Genomic DNA, 20,839 nt, shown 5'->3' with positions numbered 1-20,839 from the left:
ATATAACCTACAGTCTACTTAAACAAACAACAGCGGTACTTCAAGTCTGATTTCCAGAGCTGTCATAACCTACAGGTAGCATTATACATCAGACAATCATGGTACTTCCCCTCATCTCCCAAAACCAGCCATAATCTCACCTTTCTACTGCAAAGTACACAGAGGAGGTAAGGTTATAGCAGAGTGTCTGACCCAAGGTAGGGTACTTGGAGCAAATGACCTCCACTCTATCAGCACCAGAAAGGATTAGGCTAACACTGTTTTGCATCCTTGAAGACCAAGCCTATACTCCAAAACCATATTTGCATGATGAAGGAGCAGGAAGAAAAAGCAAGTCCAAATGAAGTCTTCTTTCTGCTAAGAGAAATGAAAACATCAAGCACAATTAGGAAAGCAGTAAACATACACATCTTGGCTAACAGAAATTTGCATATTAAGGTATAGTACGCTAATTTTAGATTGTTTAGATACATATGGAACACTTGCAAACAATTCTTAAAGATAAACAATAGTCGAAGTCTGCACTTAATTCAATCAAATGCTCTTCATTAGGATCAATGTTCATCCAATTCAACAAAGTTGTTTTAAATAATGCCAAGTACCCAGAGACAAATCATGACATAATATGAGCAATTTCCCTGCTCTGTTCCCTCTCATTGCATCTTTGGGTGTTCAATGCAAAATTTAACACCTGCATATGTCTTTCCTACCCCAGTTTATTAAGGACTTCACAAGGAAAAATAATTCATTTCATTACTTGTCAAGATACTGCTTTCAGGATTTCCATTCCTTTATCCAACCAGCTCACCAATTTCATCGTGCTTCATCTTAAATCAGTTTGCATGCCTTAAACTTCCAGATTGGTTTGATCTTGGTTAGCTTCCCTTTTATATTAAAAACCACTCTCCAACAGTCTGCATTTTCTCCCTATCAAGGCTGTTGTCAAGTCTGGGACAACATCCCTAACGCTGAAGTTTTTATGGCAGAGGAGGCAAGCTGCTCCTGGGAGAACGCCAAGATTTCCACCCTCCTCTTTTACTTGTGCATGTGTCTCCACACAGTGAAAGACAGCTCCCCCAGACAGGACCAGTCACAGCAGAACTGAAGCAGGACAGCTACAGCAATTCCATCTTACTGAAAGAATGGAACAACAAGGTAACAAATTAAAGCCAGCTTACAGATTTAACACAACTGGTATACGGATAACAGATGAAGAAGAAACCAGGATATATTAAAAAAAAAAAAAAATCAGAGGAGCAGTATAAAAGGCAGTTTTCACCCTCCTTAAAATGCATGCATTAAGGATTCTTACTCTTGCAAGACAGAGCATTTGAACAGTATCACAAGATGCAAGAGGTGACACAGGGCATTAAGGTGTAACTCTGAGTTCTAACTGCTTTTATATAAGAGATTGGAAAAAAATTATAGTTGGTATAGAAAAGTTGGAACAAATGATAACTGGAAAAAAAGCTGGAGAAGGGACTTCTAATAATCAGTGAAGATATATGAATTTACACTACAAAGTTACTGGACCCAAAAAAAATGAAGCCTGGACAGACAGTATCTTTTAAAAATTGTCTTTATTTATCAAATGAAGCTGGATGCTCTCAAATAATGTCTCTTTTACAAAATCTATCACAACTACTGTACATTATAAATTTTAATAAAAACATACGTTACTACTACATCTCTATGTTGAACACCCTATCTATATTCACAATCACACTGACTAAAACATGAGTTTGTGATGTGTTACTTCATTACACTCAGAAAATGCATCTCTAGTAATAAGAATTTAAGTGAGGCAGACCTATGACCCACTGAACATGAGAACTCCATGTGGGAATGTACCTAGGATTTCACATTCCTTCCAACAAAGGATCATTCTGCTTCACTATTTTATACAGAAGCTGGCCAGCACAGCAGCAGTCACATAATAGAACATAATGACTCTTCCACAAGCAAACCAAATAATCAAGAAAAAAAAACCCTGAAAAACTGAGGTGTATCTGGAATCACATACCTAGCTACAATGATTCAGAAATTTTATTCCATTTTATTGAGACTTTTGGCCTGGTCATTTTTGAGCCTATACTAAAACAAGAATTTGGAAAAACCTAGAGAGATTAAAAATGTCCTTTTTTTCCCCCCACTGCTAAGTAACATTATTTTATAGCAACCTACAAAAAAATGTGATATAAAGCATTCTTGCAGGTATTTGATCTTGCAGATGATCTCAGTTTGTCCCAGGAAGAAGGACACAATGAAGAATGAAATGGTACTTTTCCCACTTTTTCTTTCAGAAACACATAATCTTCAAGTATTCAAAAGATAAAGAAACAAAAATACATCACACTAAAAGAAGTCATCCAGTTTACAGGGCTGCGCATATGGAATAAGATTATTATTCAAGATATTCAGTTTTAAGGCCCGTTTCAATGCTAAGCAATTTTTAAAAACTGGAAATTCAAAAAGAACCAAAACAGGATCTAGCTGCCCATTTGCTTGTATCAAGTGGGAACAGCTACAAATTCTATTAAACTATTTAAACATAACGAAGGGGATTTTCAACTAGAGTTATATCTCTTCTCAACCCTCAGTGCAAGAGGAATGGGTCCATTATTCATAATCCTTTCAGATAATGTCCTGGTCATACTTAAGATAATGCTTTGCATCTCTTTTCAACTTCTACCAGCTATACCTCTCTGCTTCAAGTAAGTACAACCTTCATCCCAGCAGACACTCCAAGTAGAAGATCAACACCACTGTCATAAAAAACTTTCACATGAAGCTCCAAAGTATGTTGGTCAACTCCCTGCAAACTCCTGCATTTCAGCTTCCAGCAGGCATACCCTCTATCTTCTCTTTCACCCCTCCAGGCCTCAGGAATCTCCATTTATACCAAATAGTACTGCAGCAGGTCCCTAAGCCTCTATTTTTTTCCCAGACTTCTCTCAGAAAGTCAACACTTCAAGCCAGCTCCTCACAGCTTAATTCCATCCTGCCTTATCCCAACCATGTTCTTGATCAGAGCTCTAGGAAGAGAATTACCTTCTCTTTGAGAATTTAAGATGCATAGCATTACCTCATATAACTAGACACTTACTGTTACCTCAAAAGTTTAAGTTGCCATTGACTACATCTGTGCTAGATAAGGCTAACATCTTCAACAGCAAGTAAAGTTGACACAGTAAAAGAGTTGATGGGTTGAGAAAGACAGGAGAAAAATTAACATAAATCATATGCAATAATTGCACCAGAAAAAGAAGAATGAAATCTATGTCTGTTAAAACAGACTTCGGGACAGGTTGTCTGACAACAAAAAGAAATTTTTAAAAAAGGGGAAAAAAAGAAGCTAGCTACTATCATGTTATAGAATTCAAGTTATAAAATGAAAATTAGAACTCCAGGACGGATGTAGCATTAAACAAACTAAGGTCTTTCAGATGCAGATGGAGCAAGCCTACAGCTTCTGATTTTGAACATATCCAAAATGTAGCCTCTTAATGCTCTTTACCTGCTGTAGGTAAAACTGCTTCTAATAAAGAAGCCTGGTTTCTTAACAATGCATATTCTGTATTTGCTATACCAACATTCTTACTTCTCTGTCATGTTCTTGAAGTACCTTCTCCTCATTCTTCTCCCCACCTCCTCCAGCCCAGCTGTTTGGCTGGTGAAAAGGGAGGACCCTCTGATTTGTGGTTCCCTGCATTATGGTTGACTGGGCAGTGCCCATAGGCTGTTCCAGTCTATCAGGCATGATCCTGCTGCTAAGAATAGTCTGTGTTCCACCCCACTTTCCCTACATTCAACTGTCTTCTTTATCAAGCCCCTAACTTGCTTGAGACTTTCAGTAACTTCTTATCCTACACATTTTCTCTTCCCTGTCAAACACAGTTCTGATACTGCCCACTGAGCTCAAGAGTTATTGAAGACAGACACGGAATAGCTCAATTGGTAAAAGAGGCAGGCTATAAATACACAAGCAGGTGTCTTGCCAAATCTCTATTTCTTCTGAAGTCAGGACTGACAACAGCAATAGTTTTCTTAGGTTCTAAGCACTTTCTTTCTTCCCCTTCCTCTCCTCTCCCAGACCTCTTTAAAAAATTTACTCCAATTGCTCCAGACAGATCGAAATATGTGAATGAAAATGGAAGGGAAAGAGAGCAAGCATAAAAAAACCCATTTTTAAGCAATCTTATATGAAAAATTGGAGTATGTTTTCAATTGTTCATAGCATATTCAAGCATGAATTTCAAAAATTTCTAAAGCCCATTTTAACACTCAGATCTCCAGCTTATCAAACTGCAATCTTTAAAAGAAAGCACACCTTTTCAAGTAGTTATTTACTTCTTGAAATGCAAATTTGTAAGAAAAATTCATTTTCTCCACCCTCAAAAAAATGAAGGGCTTTCAAAAGCTGATTTACCTTCTCATTTATACAAGGTAATGCAGTATATTTGCATAAAACAGTCAAAAGTTTTTTTTTTTTTGTAATGTAATAGGTAGCTAACTATGTAACCCCTGCCGTTTTAAAAGACAGTCCCCTCGTTAGGAAACCGTTCAAAGTGACAATTTCAGTAACTCAGCATCTCTTTCTGGATAATTAGATGTATTATGAATATGCAGATTTCACACAGCTGATTGGCTCAAACGTATCCCATTCCTCAAGAACATCACCTTCCCTACAAACAACTGTATTAGCAAAGGCAGGCTGTCATCCAAACTTGTATTAAACATTCATCTGAAAAGCTCAAATACAGATCACACCAGACAGAATTACCTTTGCCCAGCCTTCAGGAAGGTACAGGTTTTACTACTGGTACTGTGACCTCTATACATAGGACCTTCCCGCAGCAGATCTTCACAAAATCTTTCAGGGGGACACGGGTGGAGATTTCATGCCATCCATATTATCACACAAAGAGAGTTAAATAGCATAACAATAGCACCATCCAGTGGCAGTATCTTCCTTTGAGATATTCATCACTCATAATACTTAGGGTGAAGCCACTGGAGCAACTGCAAAACAGGTCAGTAGAGTACTTTCTCTTCTAATCACAGTTTTTTGAGCAGTCAGCATCCCGAGAATACAGGGGTCTTGGTAGGAAATGCTGTACTAGCAAATACAAGCGCACATACAAATAACTGGGAGAAAAATACTTAACAAAGTAACAAATATAACACTGCAACTTGCAAATATTGCGTCATCTATAATTCAAGTTTATTCCAATACTGAAACCTTCTAATATATTCACTGGAAGTTGAAAATACTTTTACCTGAGCTAGGCTGCTTCTTACTTATTGTTTTTTAGGCAAAAATTATTCAGTGTCTTCTCAGTATATACTTCAAAATGCAAGACTCAAATGAAAAAAAACAACCCTGGTCGTTTCCACTAAAAATATACTTGAACAACTGCACCTTGTATACTTTACACCTGCTTGTTCCTCCCTCTAGTTTTGTAAATTCATATTAATTTAAAATTTTTCCCTTCTATTCACTCGTTTGATGTCCTATTTTCTCAGAAAAACAAGTATTTTATCTTTTCAGTACCAGAATGGTAATCTTTACTCATGGTAAGCACCTGTGGCAGAGCCAAAAGAACTTCCATAAAACAATAAAGGGGAGAAAAGGCTGTTGTACAGCAATTGACAACTGCAATAACCAGAGTAACAGAAATAAAGTAAGTCCTGGTTTAAAAGATATGTGCATGGTGTTTTTCTCAGAGTAGACAGCAAATAAACAGTCACAAAATTTAAGAGTTCAATGTTCAATAATCCTTGATACAGGCACATCCTTCCAGCTTAAGAAGAATTCCCATAAAATATATCAATCATTAACACGTATTTGGACAACTATGGTGGAATGATTTTCTCTTCATTGTGAAGTGGGATATTTACACTGCAAAGTTTTAACGAAGCTGCTGTTTGTTTCTAAATGTTCTCATAGCTGCTGCTGGAATTCCAATCCAAATTTTTTTTCTTACAATTCAGGAAATCTGCGCAGGACTGTGTCAACAGATGTGAATTGGTAGACTTATTCACTAAAGCATACAGACTGATATATCACTGTTACTGAGTACTAGAAATGCTAGCTCAAGAGATTGCCTACTTTTAGAAAAGTTCTTTTAAGTTAATTCAGAGGTTTGCCACCAAATCTGCAAGATAACTTGTCACTACAGCTTAAAATCACAGTGTTAACTGCTGGAGTTGCATAGCCTGTTTAAATACTCAATTTCAACTTAAAGCACCCAAAAGATTTTTGCGCTAACACTGAATTTCCCAAAATATTTTTTCCCATAAAGCAGAAGACTGTGATTCTGCCTTCCTATCTCTGATAGTCCAATAACGGACCTGCACACATCCCACTGAACTAAATCAAGGACAAGCAAGATAGGAGAATGCATGTGTATTCAGGATTTTTGAGACAGATAATATAAATAAGCAGGTGAAATTAAGTAATGCCATTATATCGCCACTGTCTGTAGCTCTCTTGTTACTCCCCTCACAGCCAGAACCAGTGACATCAGTTAGAGAGACAGGATCAAGCCAGGACTGACATAGTGGGTGCAGGGTGGTTCAGATGCTTAACTGGCACAGGGAGTTCATGTCCATCACCTCCCACACACCCCTGCACTCGCCTGTATAATGTCTGTGTGTTTCAGCTGCTCAGCAGAGACACTGGCATCTGCAGCTGCAACTGCACCAGCTGACTCGTGGGACCAGAAGGTACCACTGAATCCCTTGCAGCAGCTGCACTCCATCTGTGATCACTGGTTTGGGGACGGAAGCTGCAGTGTGTGTCAGCTGCTGTTTCCACTTCTTGTAAACAAGGTCACCTGACCATACAGCCACAAGAGCATCAGGACAGGAGCCCCCCTCCAGAAGAAGCAGATGGCTCCATCGCTCAGGCACACAGCTTCTCTATGTGCAGCAAGTTTCCCACGCAATTTAGAGCCAGCTACATCCCCTGTTTGCTTTGGCCACAAATCCATAAAATTACAATCTTATCTGGTACAAAGCTTCAATAATAAATCAATTTAGATGTTTGAGAGACAATTACACAATACAATGATTATTGAACTATGTAAGTATGTAGATCAGATGATATTTCCTGGCAAGTCTTGAATGTTACTCATGAGCAGCAGGAAAGCAAAACAAACTTAACTCCTTGCAAATGCAGAACTGCACATCCATACTGGACACATACACTTAAGACTGCTAAGCAGGGGCCTCCAGATGTTCTGATTAAATCAGATGGTCAACTTTAGGTGACCTCTTCCATCACACTACTAAAATGGCTTAAGTTTCAGTATTTCCCTCACACTACAGGCTACTCTTTGTGCTCTGTGTTTTTTCCTGTAGGGGTGCATGGCTGAATATAACCCTACCTTAGCAAAAATACATGAACACATTCTCTTTGCACACAGCATTGTCCTACACTGCCCTGGCTCCCCGGCTTAGAACCATTTTACCCCCATCACAATTCCTATGCATTCTGTAATCCATCTAACTCCCTCTTCACTCTTATGGGCAATAGTTCTCTGTTCCATCTAGCAAGCAAACTCTTCAGTGAGAATGAAGCAGCACACCATTAGGAATTGTGTAGTAAGATTGCACTCTTCACATGATATCTTACTATTTCCAAAGAGGAGGCCAGACAAATATCTGCCAGGAATGACAAAGATGCATTTCTAGCTGGACTGGGGGATTGAAACTAAATGCTCTCTCGAGATCTCTTTCTACAGTTCTATGAAAGGAAATGCAATTAATGGGCAGCTACTAAATTATTTTCACACAAGCCATTTAATCTGCTCTGATAGATGACCACCTTTAAAATAGCAGATTTCACTATTCTGAGCACTAATTGGCACTCTTGGGGCTAAGCTTAACTCAGAAAAGACTGAATGGGCAATAGAGACTTATCTATTCTCTCAGTTGCTGACAAATGATACAGCTTATTTTATGTTTTATTAGTGGTGCTTACATCTCTAAATGAGGATACTTTTAGAGCCAAATTAGCTGAGAGAGTGATACTGCATTAACTGTTTTGGAAATGGAATATCTGATGTGATTTTGACATTTTGATAATATGGTAACAAGCAGGACATCAGTGGAAATTCTCTGGAAAGTCAGTTCTAAAGAGTTTCACTAAAAAAAAGACTTTAAATGAGAAAACTGAAGTCCCTACATAGGAAAAATTTATATCGTGTTATTCATTGCACCAAAATGTCAGAAGAACAGGACTATGCTAAAATAAAGCTCATTACCTGATTATTTAGGAAAAATGCTGGCATTATATTCTAAGTCTCTCATGGAATTATGAAAAAACAATACACAATAAGTACACATACTTTATTAATTTAAAAAGAGCAGGCAAACACAAGTGCCACCAAGAAATAAGTTGTATTCTTAAAATCCTAAGAGTTCACAAAAGCCTGAAGCTCTTCAAAAATCAAATTAAATGTGTCTACATTTGAAAATTCAGTTTAAGTGTATCATCTGTTACAGTATTTTTTTTCAGTAAAATGAAAAAATATTGGAAGTTTAAATTCTCCATTTGCTCTCAGGATTATAAAAAAAAAATTACTAATAACTAAAAAATGAGTATTTTTATTCTCTTTGGCGTTGGCCCACTTTCAGCTAATCATGTTAAAAACCACAAGAAAGCCAAAACCGAGTTTAGAGAAGAGATGATTACGCTCTTATTCTGGGTTTTGCAATTTCACCTAACCAGTTAACATAGCAATCTGAACATGAAAGATGTTTGTGGTTCACATTACAAAAATCCCCATACAAACCCCCACCTTGCTCAGGTGTATTTCATCTCAAGCTCAAACTGCATGCACATGAAATACACATTTCTTTCCTCCACTGCTTTTAAAGAGCCTCGATGGAAGTGGTAAGCCCTCTCACCTCAAGCTTAGAAGTGTTTAAGCAAAAAGATAACAGTGCACTGTCAAGTCCTTTCAAGTACTTGAAAGCTTTAGACGTTTTACGCCTTTTACAACAGGTTTCAAAGAGCTGCCACCAAGGTGGCTGCTGCTCAAAGCACCCTCTGGGCTGGCGGCACACCCGGCACTGACCGCACCCTTTCCCAGGGCTTTTAAACAGCGCCTCCACTTCAATAGCTTTGATGTTATGTCATTAAAATCAGAACAAAATCGAATTACAACAGGATCTGCCAAGAGAACATTATCTGAAGGTTCTCCTTCACACACACTATACTTAAGGCAAGAAAATTAATGTAATTCCATAAAATGGTTGGGTGGGTATTAGCTTTTATTCTGATTCAGGTGCTATGTCTCGAGGACTGAGAGCAAAAGACACGTAAGAAATACCGTAAGAGAATGGATTTAAAATCCCATGTCACTGTGTTTCAAAATATGCAGTTCTTGCAGTTTAACTTGCAGCTTGAAGTTAAACAATTGCTCTGACAGCTAAAAACCATCCCACAGCAATCTTTAATACATTCTTTTTTCTCATTCATATCTTCTAGGCTATTAAAAGGTCCAAATAATAATTTCTAAGTTTTAGGAAAATCTCAAGTTTTGTACTACATTACATAACACAAAAATTAATACTCTCAAGACAGATCTTGTCCAGTTCTAAAGTGTGCAACAAAGATGCAGAAACCTTAGCTACCTTAGCTAAAAAGCAGCACTCCCAGGAGATCTCACATGTTCTACAGCACAAGACTATATTCTATTCTAAGAGTGCACTCCATTCTCTGTTGGGAATAAACCACTGCAGTGACAGAAATATGCAGCTGGGGAGGGGGGGGGGGGGGGGGGAAGGGGAATCGTTCTGCTTATCCAAAACTCAGTCTTCAAACAGGTCTGTTGTTGCACACTGTCCTGTCATTACTGCATTAGCACCACACTTCATCAATGCCAGGAGTCAGTGCAGTTGAAATATTAACATAACTTTTTAACGAGTTGTAAAAATAAGAAAAGTGCCAAGAAAAGTCATGAGGGAAGTCTCCTTCTGGACAATCATGTCTCACTGACTGCCAAACTGCATTTCTTGGAAATGAACGCCAGGAGGACAGGAGGGTGCAGCCATCCAGTGCTGTGAAGCCTTTGCTACAAACTCTGGGTGAGAGGCAAGCTGAAGAGATTTATAGGAGTTCAGATTACTTGAACCTTCTGAGTCTGAGACTTCAGCTCAGGCCTGTGCGTGCTCTGCTCAATCTGTGCAGGAGGGTGAGCTCATGAACAGGCAGCAAAAGGAAAAACATGATTTCCTTGCTTTAAAGCATGTATGTCTAGTAGACACTGAGGAAGAGTAATCAGAATCAGGAATATGATCAGCAATATTATCAGGAAGACAAAGAGAGTAACCTGGCCTCATTAGCTCACTATACAAAAGAACCAAATAGGTGGTCCATGTCAGTCCACCTACTCCTGCACAAATTGTCAAAATTAAAAATCATTATGAGAGATCAATTTAACTCAATAAGCAATGAAAATTGAGCTGGAATTACCATTTAGAATATTACAAAACATATTTCCCTTGAGGGATCTTATATCTCATCTGTACCACCTATGATATGGCTGTGGTAATCATAGCAGATGACACAAGAAAACCTCTACTGAGGGTAAGAGAAGAAAAAATAACATACAAGAATTGGTGAATCTGACTGTAGGAAATTAAAAGCAAATAAAGTTTCAATCCTTTAGCAGCTGTTTTTACACCTCGTATGTCACATACATAAAATATTTTGGATTCTCCATTGGCTTTAATATCTACCCTTCTCTTTCCCCTCCAGCACTCCTCCTTCCCACTGCTATGGAAGTGTTGTATAACACAACAGCCTCAAATAAGCATCTCAGGCTACAAAACCAAGCTCCCCAGAGGAACATAAGCCTTGCTCTTAACTGCCAGCCATAGCTATTATCAGAAGTTTTCTTTTATTTTGCATCAAATAAGCACTATGCCATATAAGAATGAATTGACACTGATTTCCATGAGCTGTTTAACAATAGAGACTATTCTAATAGAGCCTTTAAAGCCACATAGCCAAGTTGGGCTTCAATATACTACATAAACAAAAGAATATGAACAGAAGCAGGAGCTCAATTAAAACACTACTAATACACAAGCACAGTTCAAAAATCATGCAACCTGCTTACCACTCTGTACAAGTATTGTGTAGATTACTCATTTAACATCTCCAAAGGCAGGATGCAAAATGAAATTATGCACTAGAACTAACTTAACTTTTTATTTTCAATTTAAGCATATGTAAAGACTGCTCCATGAAAGAAGTTAAAAGTATTTCTGCTATAACTTAGAACCTTAACTTTCAGAAACTTTTTGCAGGACTGCCTGTTACTGAGAATTCATGAGCTGATTTCTATACTACTAATTTGCATTGGTGCTGTAATTTTAAATAATTGTATGAAGGGTGGACATGCAGAAAATTGAAGGAAAAAATACAGAGAGAAGAAATCTTCAATAGAAATGCCATAGCTAACCATAAATCACTCTTTTTGTACATCTGACTCAAGCTTTTATGTGTGTGTGTGTGTATATCACAGAGAAGTGATAAAACAATTCAAGAGAAATCAAACTGCAATTTAAAGTAGTTTCTACAGAGGGAGCCAACAACTCAAGGAACTGGATTAAGAACATATTCCAGATGAGCACTGAGCTCTTCCTAACCTCAAGTTCATTCCTTACATTTTACAAGTTTCTCAAATACCCACAGCACAGCGTCCAGATACGTACTCTACAGAATTCTAAATACTTAATGGAAGTTTAATTAAAGAAGTTAATGCTTAATTACATGTCATGGAACAGTCAAGACTCAATATAAGCAGAATTTTATATGCTTTGGGAGAAAGTGGCAACTAAAGAGACTAGTCATTCTAAATTACTATTTATTCATTAAAAAGAGAAGTTTAAGAATTTTCCTCCGCAAAAATTCTAAAAAATTTTGATTTTGTAAAAACGAGTATGAGTGGCACAGTAGAGATTTTTATTGAAGTTTTCAGACAAAACTCTACACCACTATACAAGCCAATAAGATACTTTAAAAAAACCCACAACAAACAAACAAACAAAAATCCCAACAAAACAGAGGAAGAAATCTAAAATAAAGTCATGTAAAGATGGAAGCTGGCAAGTTTTTTCTTGGCATCTTGTATTAACATCCCATTAAAAGCCCAGCTTTTCTGGGCACCTTGTATTAACTGCCACAACAGTTTTCCACATTAATTCATTGCCAAATCATATTTCATAATATATATATTAATCCACTGAAATGCAATTACAAGTGAGGTATATTATATCAAGTAACTCAACAGCTGTGACAGATTCATGCATCACCTCATCCATACAAATCCCCTACATTGTCAGCATATGCTGAGAAGCCAACAAAAGACTTAAAGCTTCATATTTGATATTTTACTCCCTCTTCCCCCTGCTTCCACAAACTATTTTCTACCTACTTTTTTAGCTTTAGGGGGAAAGAGGATGGATAAAAACCAAAGGTATTTTAGAGAAACTTGAGCCCAACAGGACAAACCCTAAAGCCAACACACAGGGGAAGGATTTCTGCGCGTGTTAGAGAAGACAAACCGCCCCCTCTAGTGGCACAGAACACTCGGCTGTTCCCAAAATCTGCATCCCTTAGGTGACCCACAGCTCATGTCTCTCTCCCTGCAAGCTGAACTATCAATGACACACGGTTGCACCCCGGTTGTACTTGGGGTCGAGTGCCTTCGCTTCTGTATTGAATCACTGTGACAGACAGTGACTAACACGGGGTAGCCTGCTTGCCCCCAAATACAAGGAAAATGCTCTTCAACATTCCTGCGACATGGTTCTAATCCCTATGACATGCTCTAGCTCTCTAACATACCCAGACTACTTCTAAATCCCTACTGTACATTTCTCTACTCTTTCCCAAGCATCAGAGGCCCCCTGCAATCCCCAAACATCTCTTTTATGACTCCAACATTGACTCTTCCACTTAAATGTCTGTATTACCTAAGCAAAACCAGAAAATATGCACACACCACCTCCTGCCAGATGTTACAGGTACATCAAAACTCCATCAGTCACCCCAACAGCTGTCCTCAAATTTAAGAGTCCCTCTCCCCCTTGTTCAGTTTCACTATGAAAAATAGCAAGTATGCAGGTAAGACTGAAATCCCTCTCAGCTAAACAAATCTCTCTCAGCTAACTTGCAGCAGAGCAACACATCTGCTCTCTCCCTTCTGACCAACACATCAAAAACTCACTGAAGAGAAAGAAATCTGATATTAATCTTCCTCCTCACTTCATGGTCTTGATATCTGGAAAAAGAAAGCTTACAAAATCAGAAACCCAATGCAGATGCCACATTTCTTACTCTCTCTTTCAACTAACTTTCAGAAGTGCCCCATCACAGCCAGAACTGCTTAAACAAAACAGTTTATAAAAACTGTTCAACCAGCAGTCAGTCAAAGCTGCACTAAAACAAGTGTTCTGAAGCATTGCTTAGTCTCAGTGGTACTAGTGAATTCCAAACAATGTTTATAAAACTCACAATGACTATATTTTAGTTGCCTGTATTCATAGAAGCTAGTCAAGCTGCAACAGCCCCTAGTTTAATAAAATAAAGTATTAGTAAGAAAACCCAACTTCTCTGTCAACACTTACTCTACACAGTGAAGATGGACTCTGTATTAAAGTATTCCTACTAAAATATCAAGACAACTCAGATCACAACCCATTGCTTGCTGCACCTAGACTGAATGTATTCTCCTAAAAAAACCTTTGATGTGGAACCATAATAAAAAAAAAAAAAACAGCCTAGGCAACAGCATACACAAGTCTTGGCTAATACAACCTTCAGTTAAAGCCATTCAGTCCAATTCTGAGAATTAAAAATAGAAACAATTCTTGTAAAAGGACCATATGAAGGGTCAAAAGAAGTATTTCTATTTGTCTCAGAGTTTTGTATTTTTTTTGTTGTTCTCCGCAGGAGAAAAAATATATGTAACATTAAGGCCTCACCAACCTTAGTACATCTGAGTTTCCCTAGCAGCCCTGCAGGACTCAGAGTTGAGGGGGATTAGGGAAGGTGGGAAACACCTGCAGGACATCCCTTGAGCCACAAATGCATACTTCCCTTGTAAAACACCAGTGCTAACTGAAGACAGCACATTCCCCCACCATTGTTATTCCCACTGCAGAACAGCAGACTTGCCACTGAAAACAAGTGTGTTGCTCAACTGACTCCCTACAACGTGGGCATGGCTTGACTTGACCACCAGTGCTGATGGCTCTAACTAATTGCTAATTTTACACAGAAACAGGATGAGCTGTGGGACAGAAGCCTCCCACCCTTCATGAGGTACATTCAGAAGATGACTGGGGCAGGGAAGGAGTAGATATTTCCAGCTAAATTCTGAAAAGAACGCATATATGCACAAACTTAACAGCTTTAACGATAATACATTCCCGTTAGATAAAAGAAGCATACACAAAATGAAAAGGCAAATTTAGAAGGCAGCTACAGCTGAAGTGAATTGAAAGCAGGAAAAAAAAAAAGGTGATCTTTCATACTTTAGTGCTTAAAATAGAAGTTAAGCATGATGCCATGCCTGTAAACCAACGCCAGTCTTAGTGGCTGTACTTATCTCTCTAGATAACAAACTCCAGGACTAAAGGATCAAGCCAAGTCAGGGTAGCAGACTCAGTTACTTTTGGAGACAAGGAATTCATTACTGAACAAAATTTACATTTTTATGAACAACAGCTATGCAGAAGTATCTCTGAGAAACTGAAGGACATCTGACAGTCAGATAAATCACCGTGATGATGGGTTTTAGATGAAGAATGACAAAATAAGTCTTCTTTGCTGCTAGGGAAGACAATATAAAAGCTGCTGACAATTCTAAGACTGAGAGATATATTTTTTTTTAAAGTAGGAGGATTTTGGCACTGAACAGTAATATGCAGAAACTAACTTTGTATTGGATTTAAAACATTACAACAGGGTCAGGAGAATACCTTAATTATAAGGGCACTGTACCTAAGAATAAGTTAATAACCACATCAGCAACATTTACCCTAGAGGTAAGTTGTCTTGCATGTTTCCTAGAACTGGCATTTCTTTTAAATATGAAAGTCTAGTTAAACATCAGAAAAGGCTAATTAGGCATCTAACAACTCATCCATAAGTTAAATCAGAGAATTTAGCTTGAAGGATTGAAAGTGCTCCAAAGTTCAACAATTTGTTGTGTTCACATGGTCCAAGGAGAAGAGTACACAGCATTAGAAAAGTTCCAAAGGTCTCTCCTGAAAACAACGTGACACTGACCTACGGGAGTTTTTCCCTGGTCAAGTATCCAGTGACATTCAAGATGACAAGATGAGTGGCAAAAGCATGTTCCACCTCCTTCATTATACCGAACAACACATAAATCATCTCAGGAGCTACTGCAGTGTGTACAACAAAACACCAGAGAAGGGTTTCTGTTGCAGCTGATCCATGTAAATCTTGAGTTTTACTGAATTTTCCACATTAAACAAAATTTAATAAAGAACTACTACAATAAAATTAGTTCAACCCTCCATTTAAGAAGTGACTATGCTGTAAACATATCAATAACAAACATGCAATTAACTAATAGGCAATATACCTGAAATAAAAAGCTGGAAGATGACTTAACTACTTCAAACTATCTCACATCAAAAGGTTCAGTTTAATCAGTATCTATTGAACAAATAAAACTTGTGTACACAGTACAACTTGTACTGTCCAAAATACAGACCTGCATGTGAATTTACCTTGTGTTTAACCCTTGTGCATGCCAAAACTTTTAACACTCCTAGCTCATAGCTTCCAAAATGGGTTAGTGGGTTAATCATAGCTGTGCTGTCCGTAAGTTTTCTATCATTAGAGAGTTTGCTCTGCATAAAACCAAACTTATCTACTCATTAAAGGCAAGGGCTGCTGCCTGTCTTTTGCCTGGAGCTCAAATAGCTTTAATGGCACAGGTACATTGCCATGATGTAGTAACTTAAATTAAATGTCTTTTTCCATCCTCTGAAAGAACATGGGACATTTGGTTTGTAATTCAATCACTAAGGCTTTTGGGAAAAAAATCTTTTCCACAGGAATTAAATCCTTGTTACCAGAATACATTTCTACTGCTTGAAAACTGTGACCTTACTAAAAACATCCAAACTTCTAACATGAGAAAACTTGACAGCTACAGATGTGAATGCATCTGAAACAGGTACATTATCTTATGTGAGGATAAACTGCCTAAGTCTTCTGGGTATATAATGAAGTAATGCAAATAACACTAATGTATTAATGTAAACAGACAGTTATGTGCAAGAGCATAAAGTTTAAAACAGTAAGGGAAAAAAAGGGGTGTTCTTTTTATATCTAAATATGCAGATGAACCAAATGGACTAAATTCCCCACCATCTCCACCCTGAAAACAAGAAATGTGAAAGCAATCCTACAAATCTGCATCTAATTTAGAAATTAACATAGGCATTTAGGATGAACATTTAAATGGGGCACTTAAAATGCATCAGTACCAATTGCAGTTAATAAAATAACTTTGAAAATAAATTAATGAAAAAAAAAAAGATTTTTAAATCTCTTTTTGCAACAGTGTTCAGACAAACTTTGCAATTTACAGCAGACAATACTAAAGAGCAAAAGTTAACATTTTTGCTTCAGGTATTTAACAATAAGACATGTATATACATTAAAAAGCATATAGGTAACATGCATGTATATCACCACAAAAAAAAACTTACAGTTCCTTGTGCTTCTCCTCTGCCAAAATTTGGTCATTTGGCTTCAGCCCATACCTTGGGGAAAAAAGATAAAGAAAAACCACAAAGGAGTTACTCACGTGAGAATATGGCCACAAAATGCAGTTTTATAATTTCAGATTATTAAACTATGCATTTGTCGATTCAGATACCTCAGGTGTTGCAAAGACAGTCACAAAAGATTCTAAAAATCTTATTACGTGTTCATCAAAGTAAACTTCACACAAAATTTTGCTTTATATCAAGGTTACAAACTCTACTGGATACTTCGGCTGACTATCTACCAAAAATCACTACACTTCATATCATGAACCATACATCAATCTTATAATTTGAATCTGAGAAAACAAGAAAGGGAGGATTACAGACAACAGAAACACTAAATGTGGCTGTAGTGTTTCTCCCGGTACCAAATAAAACTCTTAAAATAAATACCAAAATAATTCTGTAGAAAAAAATACACTTTAACAAAGGGCTATTATTTAGGAAAACTTCTGTAGTCCACACAAGAGCTTCTGATAAAAGTGAGCACCTGAGAGGAAGAACTCTCTTTGCTAGCTTAACCTAATAGTTGATTTGCCAGAATAGGTTGCCAACACTGCCTGAGGAGAGGGAAACAAGAATGCAGTCTCTGCCAGGGCACCTACTGCCAGCCATGCTACAGCCTGTACTGTCACTCACTGTGGAAAACCTTTAAGGAGTGACCTCACTTTTGTTCTGCCTCAGAGCAAAATCTTCTGTCATCTCAAAATAAATTGCTACAGTATTCCCTGGGTTTTGTTTTTTTTTTTTCTCTTGGATTTGGTGGGTTTTTTGGTTGATTGGTTTGTAAGACAGTCACTCATAATATAAGCAGCTAGAAGGCAAGTGTCCATTGTACAACTGTGCAAACAGCTATCTGCTCACACTGCAGGAGCTTCCCACTGTCTCTTTGTCCTCTATTTTTTGTTCCTTGCTCTAGACAACTGCCATAAGTTAATCATAAGAACCATAATTAATCCTCCTGAGCAAAGACTGTGGTCACTGACAACTACACTCAAGCTATCTTGCAAAATGATTTTTGTTTATAACAAATAGGCAAAATATCCTTCCTCAATTCCTTACTGCACTTTCTGATGAAACTGAAGTTTCACTCCCTGAAACTTGTATTTTCAGCAACCATTTAAAATGCAAGTACTGATGCTGGACACATTCTCAAGCTCACTAGTGCTCGCTGCATTCAGACATACAAGACACTGACTGATTGATTTTTATTGTTTGCAAGCATAGAGACTGCCCCAGGTTGTTTGCTACAGTATCATGCTGAATTGAATCTCATTTATCCAGTTTGCTGCTAAATCCTTGGTGTAGACACTCCTAATCAGGATACAGTGAGGTTCATCCATGTTCTCCTTCCAAGTGCAGGGCTCATGTTTGACTGAGTAAGAGTAAGCAGGGTTTACTGCACAGAATCAGGTCACTTGTTTTAATTGCCCAATTACTTCATACTTTACCATCCCATCAGTCTTTATGACACCAATTTTTACTGTTACAATTTTACATTTATTTCCGACTTAATGTTTTTTGTAATCAACAGTATCAGGCTCCTTTTCTTATATGGAAAAGGGTCTAGCCCAATGCCAGTATGTTCATAATGCTGCTACACCTCCCCAGTATCTTCATTTATCATGTCTTAGTAAGCATGTCACTGATAGCAAACACTCCTGTATCAGAGAAAATTCAAAGTGTTACCAGAAAATTCTAAAAGGAACATCTTTCAGAAGTGAAAGGACACTACCCCTTCTTAAGAAACTTGCAATCTGACTTAAAATAAAATCAGGCCTTTGTCCAAAAGATTTATTTGTCATAGACAGATACTCTAATGCAATCCATTTTGCAAATGGAGATAATTTTGCTCATTAACAAATATACCCACAGAAAGTCACAGACATTCTTCACTAAAAATTAAGCTGCGTGCTTTTCCTCTTCCAGTAGTCAGACTCCTTCAGCTTAATACAATTTTCTCTGTTGAGAAATAAAATCTGAGTTTTTCAAATCTTCCAGCATCCTTGTTACTAAACTTTTTTTTAACCACAATTTTACCCATCCCCTACCCCCGGTTATTTAGAGGGGGGAAAACCCTAACAAATAAAACCTGTCACTACTTACTCAGCCTGATAAGTCAGCTACTACAGAAATCATGTAACATAAGGAGAATGCTGTTCAACAGATGTGTTATTTTGGGCTATGTTACTGACATACCACAGAGGGGCTGGGAGGGACACAGTTGCTACCCCTAAGGTTTGCAGAATGGTTTCTTTGGTGAACCTCAGCTTACAAAATATTTTTCACCACCACCACCATCTTCTTCTACTATGAAAACAGTTTTTAAAAAAATATTTTTCCTTGATCCCTAAAGACATTGCTTTGATAGCAAGTTGACAAAGAAATCTTCTCAAAAAGGGATATGCTTGTAGAGTTCAAATTTCTATCAGTAATTTATGCATTAAGATGCATATTGTATTTCATACACAGCTGCTGAACTACTGAATAAATTTAAATGTGCAACTAGCACAGACAGCAGCTTACATAATATTTTCCCAACATGTACTTCATAGGCAAGATTGATAACACCAGTTGGGTCTTCCTAACTGATGAAGGTTAGATTTGTCAGAATTTCTCTAAAAACATTTAGGAGCTAACAATACTAAGTGCAAAACTGAAGCTAAAGATAAGCAGTCAAAAAATTTCAAATAAGGACATCTAAACCCTCTAAGCAACCACAACAACAGATTGTGTATGTATTATAGATTTAATTGTCTGATATTAAACTAGTGAGTAGAAGAGAAGCATATATGCTATGGAAGTAAACAAAGGAGTGATCACAATTTCTTTTTTTTTTCTGCTCTGAAGTTTGAAGTTCAACACATTCTAGAACACAAAATTATTATTCTTCTCAACAATCCAGTTGCAAACTGTGATAGTTTCAAAATGTTATTAGTCTCTTCAGCACTGCTTGAGGTCCTACTTAAAAAAGGGGGCTTCAGAGTAAAAACATGCAAAAGGGCCTACAGCCTGACCGTAGGTGAGTGTCAAAATACCCTGCAGTCCTTTCAAAAATGATATATTTAAGCTCTTTGATTTGTTCTTCACAAACATTTAATCTGTTGAAGTGTAGCCAGTGTTCCAGACACCCTCTCCAGAACGGCAGCTGTCCCTGAAGCTGGGCAGCAAAGGGGTGGACTCAGCAATTAGCACAGCACACCCTGCCCCTGAGCATCACAGCTGATGGCTTCTGACAGCCCCACACCTCGCTGCACCCGGGGCAAAACCTCCAGGTTTGAGAGCAGCTTCTTCCCCAAACTCAGCTCCTTACCAAGTTTCTTCAGCCATAACGGCTTGGTTTAACCTCTAGATGTCATTGTACCACGGTCACTCCTACACACTCTATTCTAACCAGCTTTAGTGTCCTAGCTCCAGATAGGTGCTAACAGAAATTAGAATTCTGTCATCCATCTCTAATGACAGTTCAAATTGTAAGTTTCACAGTGCCGTATATTAACTTTTCCAGTGTAAAGGTAATTCTTTTAGGCAGTATTCTTTCTGACCTTACAAAAAGACATGTTCACACATTTAACTTACAGGACAAATAAGCAATCTCACGCACCTGGCTTGTGTTTCATCAAGAAACATAGGCACAACTAATTAAAAATTCACAACTATAGAAAACTCAAATATTTTTCCTCTCCAGAAGCCTGGAAATGAAGTAGCAGACCCAGACTAAAACATTATTGCAGGCATTCTGAGGACATGGTAGTGGGAAATCGGATGATGTTGAGGAAATGTGCTCTCCGTATACCTAAATATACTCAATGAAAAAAAATGCCAAAGCCATTTGCAAGAGATGCATTCCAACAGCTACAAGCACGACTCTGACCAATACATTCCATTTGGTTACAGTGCTAAAAAAAGGTCCTGTATTCCTTGTTTCTTCATGTACATGACTTGCCTAGCAGTCACCTGCAAGTTTATCACCTCAATTTCAATTTCTGCAGCCATGTATCAT

The 20,839-nt window shown here is 37.7% G+C and overlaps 1 protein-coding gene across 2 annotated transcripts in view; it reads right to left on the bottom strand.

The window, feature by feature from the left end:
- The window catches only part of ADK (adenosine kinase), a 269,009-nt gene that overhangs the window by 217,982 nt on the left and 30,188 nt on the right, over window positions 1-20,839 (bottom strand). For both annotated transcript variants that reach the window (XM_062496355.1, XM_062496357.1), the window contains exon 3: window positions 16,777-16,830. In XM_062496355.1, coding sequence (XP_062352339.1) covers window positions 16,777-16,830 — 54 coding nt within the window. The remainder of the gene's footprint in view (window positions 1-16,776; window positions 16,831-20,839) is intronic.

The sequence above is a fragment of the Cinclus cinclus genome, chromosome 7 (assembly GCF_963662255.1).
Source record: "Cinclus cinclus chromosome 7, bCinCin1.1, whole genome shotgun sequence".
NCBI classification, from domain to species: domain Eukaryota; kingdom Metazoa; phylum Chordata; class Aves; order Passeriformes; family Cinclidae; genus Cinclus; species Cinclus cinclus.
The sequence above is the reverse complement of the archived record's forward strand: the minus strand, read 5'-3'. Positions and strand labels throughout refer to the sequence as shown.